Raw genomic sequence first — 5,932 nt, 5'->3', positions numbered from 1 at the left:
TCCACAGCGTCGCAACAGTGCTGCCAGAATCTCTGAAGCAAAAAAATAGCTAGATTTGCAATACCTTTTCTTAAGTAAATATAGTTGAAAGTTGCTTAATAATTAATTATATTTACAGTTTGGGATTTTCTTCTTCATTTAACGATAGTTTTGTATGGCAGCTATATGATGTAGCAGTCCGATTTTCATAAAATTAAACTTGAAATTCTGAAATAATACAAAATGGCTATATATCAAATTAGATGAAAATATGCTGAGAACTAAAAAAGGATTTTTCTTAACATTTTCCGATCGTTCCTTTGGCAATTTTATAATATAGTAAGCCGATTTTCGTAGAACTAAAACCAAAACTTCAAGAATATTACAAACTATGAAAACTGAAAAAGTTATACTTTTTTTCAATAAAATTTCTGATCGTTTCTTTGGCAGCTATATAATAAATACGAACGACCCGTCCCGTTCCTACTTAAATACTAGTAAAAGTATATATAAAATTCCCAAAAAGGTTTCATACAAATAATTTAAAATTTAGAGAATACCTCGCGTAGAATCGGACAGACCGAAATTGCTAGATCTGATCAGCTGTTGATGCTGATCATGAATAAATATACTTTATGGTGTCTGAAATGACTCCCCTACTGCGTTGCAAACTTCTAATTTAAGTTAAATACTCTGAAAGGGTTTTAAATAATATATTTTATGTTGCCCGATCTAGCTACAAAATGGCTGAAGTGGCGGCAGTGGGGAGTTTTAACAGAGAGAGAGAGGAATTCACCTCAAACAGAGAGCGAAAATAGGTATTTTCTGTCGACGTTGCATCAGCTGATTGACTTCAGCTGGCATAAACTGGTATAAAAGGTGAAACACTGACTAAAAGTGTCATATCAATTCTTAGAAAAAGGTTCAAGGTAATGCTAAAGGAGTAAGGAACTTTACTGAAAATAAACGTTAAAAACCCGGAAACAGTAGGAATATTTCTTCGGAAGTATTATTTATGTTTATAATATTGAAAAATTGGTTATTAATTCGATTCAATTTGATATATTATCCAAGCGAGACTTCACATTTGTTTAGCCTGGACTCAAACCAATGTTAAATGAGGCCTCACTCTCTATGTTACTGTTAACTTTAAATTCAAAATGTTCCGCTTTTCAAAATTCGAATTTCATTTAATCAAATACGTAAATAAAGCAATTAGACATGTAATTTTTAGGTAAATATACATTTATTTCATTTAATGATTTCTTGCTTTTTCCAACAATGTAAATATTCAGCTAACGATTTTTGCTCTCTGGTATTCAATCATCTTCCAGTGTCAACACGTACCAATTTAATTTCGAATTGCATTTAGGGTTCTTTTTAGTACATAGTAGTAAAAACTAATGGATTACAACGATCGATTAATACCCTCAATAAAAAAGTAAAAAACTCACTTGCTCGCCAAAGAACAACAAACTAAGAAACACAGAAGGTGAGTGGAGAGGAGATGTCAATACTCGAATCAATGCAACTACTAACGTACGGATCTAGTTTAGATTTAGGTTTAGTTTTGGGTTTCGGTATGCGTGTATATATAATAATAATCCTTATGCTTAGGTATATATCCTTCATGAGTGTAGAATCACAGCCTTTTCATCGAACCATCAGAGTTCTGTTGTGTTTTGAATTGTCAAGTATTTCTGTTAGGGTGATATATATATGTATATCTAGGTCTAGGCATTACATGTATCTAGTTTCAGTAATTAGCATTGTATTTTCGGTTCTGTTAAACAATAGTCGTTAGGTTGGTTAGGTTGCTTCGCTACGGTTCTAGGTACTAACGCTAACTCTCTACTTATATACAAATAAATATGCAAGCGTGCCCTCCTCGAGGCACATTTTCAACTAAATCGCGGATAGTTAACTTGGAAATCTTCGCTAAACAGTTAATTCAATTGGTTACTAAGTACATTTACGATATAATAATTTGCAGGGCGGCTAAATGAACTAAACTAACGAAACATTATTACTGATAATCGGTGTCGAAGGCCACTTATTTTAGGGTGAAAGCACTTGTGTACAAGTTCATGTTCATGGGTGTTTGCTAGTCATCGTGTTTCCTTATCCTAGAGTTTGTTTGCCGCTGAGATAGCCGCCGAGGAATTGCATTTTGGCGCTCGATCAGGTAATCGTTGTTATAATCTGATTCTTAGACCCATAATCGGTGATTCTGCAAGTGAGATTATAGTTCATTAGATAAGGTAAAAAAAGTATAGCTCAAAAGCAAAGCCATGTACAAATAAAAAGACACAAAATCATAAAAGTGAACTCATAAAGATGAAACTCAAGTCGTGCAAAAGGAAAACAACTGTCATTCGTATTATTTTGTGCCTTTTTACCTATAGATTGATGAGGCTGAAGTGGAGCGCGACCAAGTAACTAACAAACCCTCACCTCTGCTGCGCTCCCGCTTGCTCTGCAGTATGACCTTTGTGCTGTCGTCGGGACACAGCGAGATGCGCACTGTGGTGAGCAGCAGGCTGCAAAAATAAAACGAATTCTATTATATTTGCTATTGGGAGGGATACCCCCAGCCAGACTTACCGTGGCAGCACAGCCACCACTGTGGAGAGCAGTATCACCAGCCAGTGGACAGCGGAGCCGAAGCACACAAAGATCACCCAGTAGGTGGAGGGCAGGCCAAAGCAATTGACGCACATCGAGTTGTACACAATTGAGAAGAGGTAGAAGGAGCCCAGGCTAACCGCAATGGATATGACATGCAGCACAGTCTGAAATAGGTGAAATGACCAATAAGATATGCGAAATAATTGGTAATTGCGAAAGAGGACTTACCCAGGAGCGTATTTCAATGGCACAATGCACCAGATTGGCAAACAGACAGGAGGCCGTGATGGTGGTGCCAAACTCCCAGATGCCTACATTACTCTCTGCGTAGGCGCACAGCGCCACAAAGAATATAACAAGGCTCTGGTACAAGGCATCCAGCAGTATCAGCCAAAAGTCGTGCGGTCTGTAAGCCAAGCCCAATCGACCCTGTAGATAAGAGAGATTAATCACCATATTTATCAAGATTCTAGAGAGTTTTAGAACACTCACATTTTTATAGAGATACGGATTCTTTAGCAGTAAATCTTCTGGCACTCGCTTGTCGTACACTCCAATTGCCAAGGGCGGCAGCGAGGTGAATATCAAGTTGTACAGCATCAAGTACATTTGGTCCATCATTACAGACCCAGAGAAGCCACAATATAGTTGATACCAGAATATCAGAAATACAAAGGCCTGGAAATTCAAGATTTATAAGTAAATCTGATGCTTAAAAATATATTAAAAACAAATACTTACCGCATTCTTGTAAAAGAAATATAAAATCATGCGGGACAAGCGATCGTAGCACCAATAGCCATGCGAGAGAAGCAACCGCTCCAAGTAACGAAACCGGGAGAGTGTGAAATCGGCGGCCATTACGGCCTGCATGCCCTCCTGCCCGGAGATGCCCACCCCCACATCCGCCATCTGGATCATGGACACATCGTTGGCGCCATCGCCAATGGCCAGGGTACGCAGATTCAGCTCCTCCTTGACCACTTTGACTAGGTATGCCTTCTGCAGCGGCGTGGAGCGACAGCAGAGCACCGAAGCACATCGCTTGGCCAACCGCAAAAATGGCAGTATCAGTTTGGACCTGGCAGAAACGGAGGAACAGGGATTAGGAAATGAAGTAATGCTTGTTGTAAAAGAAACTCACTTGGGATCCAGGATAAAGGTAAGCGTCTTGCCATCCACAACTAAGGCTCTCTGCTTTTTCCTTAAGGTTTGGCCATAGCCCAGGGAGGATGTCTTGGCATTCTCTATGTCAGTCAGATAGAAATTAATGGCTGTTTCTGCTGCGTCGCGAGATCGAGCTGTCAATCTAAGGAAATACATCAAAAAAAGGAAAATTAATTAATTCTAATCTAATTATAATTAACTTACTTGATCAGCTCCATTTGCTGAGTAAATAGCTTTGCAGAATAGGCAATATTTATGGCGGTTTCGGGCTTATCTCCCGTCAGCACCCAAACAGAGATACCCGCTGCTAATACCGATGCTATCGTCTCTGGCACTCCATCCTGCAGGCGATCCTCAATACCAGTGGCCCCGAGCAAAGTCAGATTGCTCTCCAGCTTGGCAAATGAATCACGAAGCCTACGCTCGCGATTTTCTAATGACATTTCAATCTCTTGATGCCGCGCCCACCAATCCGTATAGTCGGCAGAATTCAAGGTGCGTTTGGCCATCACCAGGATGCGCAGGCCTTCTCGAGCATACCGATCCAGCTGCTGCTGGGTCTGTTCTCGCAGGATGCCTATAATTATTAAACAATTATTACAAATACTGAATAAAAATAAATGTAGTAGAAGCAGCAACTCACCCTCGGGACTATTGTGCGCACAGGGTGCTAGAACAGGCATGATGGAGCTATCCGCTCCCTTGGTGTACAGCACAATCTCCTGGGTGCCAGTGCGCCGGACCACAATCGACATGCACTTGCGACTAGAGTCGAAGGGCAGGACCTTGAGTATTTCATACTCCACCGTGGCACCCGCCGTCGGCATGCTGACCAGAATTTGATTAGCACTGCGATTGAGCAGGCAACAGTCGTAGCTGTAGGCGGCATTCACCAGAGCCAGCTCATCCGGGCTCTCAGCCTCGTAAAGGGGTCGTCCATCGGCAGTCCGATATATCGTCTCCGTTTTGGTTGAACTGAGAAATGAATTAAAAATTAATTAACTGAAGTTTTAAAGGATTTCCATCCCAGACTCACTTCATCTTCATTCGCTTTCCTTGGGTCTTGGCATTCAGGAAGGTGGCTATGCTGGTAATCTTCGAGTTGATGACTGCCTTGGCTCTTCCTGTGGGTGAAATACTGTTGGACAGAGCCTTGTTTTTCATCGGCGGAGATGGGGACTCCGATTCGGAATTTGGAGACGATTCTGCCGAACTACTGATCGGTGACAGTGTCGGCTGATGGCTCTGAGCGGGCAGAGCAAACAGCAGGTTGGGCGGTGGCGAGGGTGTTACCGAACGAGACTCTGCCAGGCGAATATAACGATCTGCGGGAATAGATCCCGGCTGCTGTGGCCCCGAACCATTCAGTATGGTCGTTGTGGTCGTTGTTGTTGTGCTGGCGGCGAGAAGCTTCTGTCGCTGCTTTGTCATCTTCAAATTTGCCGGACTATTATTTCCCGTTTGCTGCACTTCGATAATGCCACTGGCATTCATCAGATCACGATGGGGAGCGGCCCCAACAATGACCGTGTTGCAAATGGCCAGCACCACCAGGAACTCCTGGATGCGTTGAGCCGGTGACGTTAGATATGCTCCCTGATTAAACTGCGCCATGTCATTGATTAGGTTATCATTCGGCAGCAGCGGCGGAGCTGGTGCCCCCGGCTTTGAGTAGATCTTCTCCAGTTCCGATGGCGGATGATTGTAATCTGCTCCATTGACCACACATCTCCTAAAGATCATCTTGTTCTCGGTGAGAGTGCCGGTCTTATCGGAGAATATATGCTGAATCTGGCCCAACTCCTCGGTGATGTTCATCGCTCGACATTCTGTCTGCTTATTGGTATCCTGATCGTACAGATCGATGTTGTTGTGGATGTGAAAGACCTGCAGGATCTTGCACAACTCGATGGTCACGTACAGGGACAGGGGTATCATCACCTGCAGAATAATGATGTACGTCCAGAAGGTCCACATGCCCTCGAGGTTGGCATTCACCTCGAAGGGAAGATAGGGCACCGGAAAGTTGGTGAACGAACTAAGCCACATCCTGCAGCCGATGGCGCCGACAACGCACAGTAACAACAAAATTATCACACACCTAAGGAGAGATTAATTAATAATTAATTACTTTTCTATGTATACTTAATATTTAAAT

At 42.3% G+C, this 5,932-nt stretch overlaps 1 protein-coding gene across 6 annotated transcripts in view; it reads right to left on the bottom strand.

Annotated features, from left to right (window-relative positions):
- Positions 1 to 1,206: 1,206 nt before the first annotated feature.
- LOC110177093 (phospholipid-transporting ATPase VD) overlaps positions 1,207 to 5,932 on the bottom strand; it is a 28,419-nt gene continuing 23,693 nt past the window's right edge. For 4 of the 6 annotated variants that reach the window (XM_020943621.2, XM_086830697.1, XM_086830698.1 and 1 more), the window contains 10 exons: positions 4,811 to 5,875; positions 4,418 to 4,749; positions 3,979 to 4,351; positions 3,752 to 3,916; positions 3,349 to 3,688; positions 3,100 to 3,285; positions 2,836 to 3,036; positions 2,584 to 2,771; positions 2,379 to 2,519; positions 1,207 to 2,209 (listed from right to left, as the gene is read on the bottom strand). In XM_020943621.2, coding sequence (XP_020799280.1) covers positions 2,161 to 2,209; positions 2,379 to 2,519; positions 2,584 to 2,771; positions 2,836 to 3,036; positions 3,100 to 3,285; positions 3,349 to 3,688; positions 3,752 to 3,916; positions 3,979 to 4,351; positions 4,418 to 4,749; positions 4,811 to 5,875 — 3,040 coding nt within the window. In that variant the 3' untranslated portion in view covers positions 1,207 to 2,160. The remainder of the gene's footprint in view (positions 2,210 to 2,378; positions 2,520 to 2,583; positions 2,772 to 2,835; positions 3,037 to 3,099; positions 3,286 to 3,348; positions 3,689 to 3,751; positions 3,917 to 3,978; positions 4,352 to 4,417; positions 4,750 to 4,810; positions 5,876 to 5,932) is intronic. The other 2 variants (XM_020943623.2, XM_086830700.1) reach the window with 1 other exon arrangement.

The sequence above is a fragment of the Drosophila serrata genome, unplaced genomic scaffold, assembly GCF_035046125.1.
Source record: "Drosophila serrata isolate PLE 108 unplaced genomic scaffold, ASM3504612v1 contig_240, whole genome shotgun sequence".
Lineage (NCBI taxonomy): Eukaryota > Metazoa > Arthropoda > Insecta > Diptera > Drosophilidae > Drosophila > Drosophila serrata.
The sequence above is the reverse complement of the archived record's forward strand: the minus strand, read 5'-3'. Positions and strand labels throughout refer to the sequence as shown.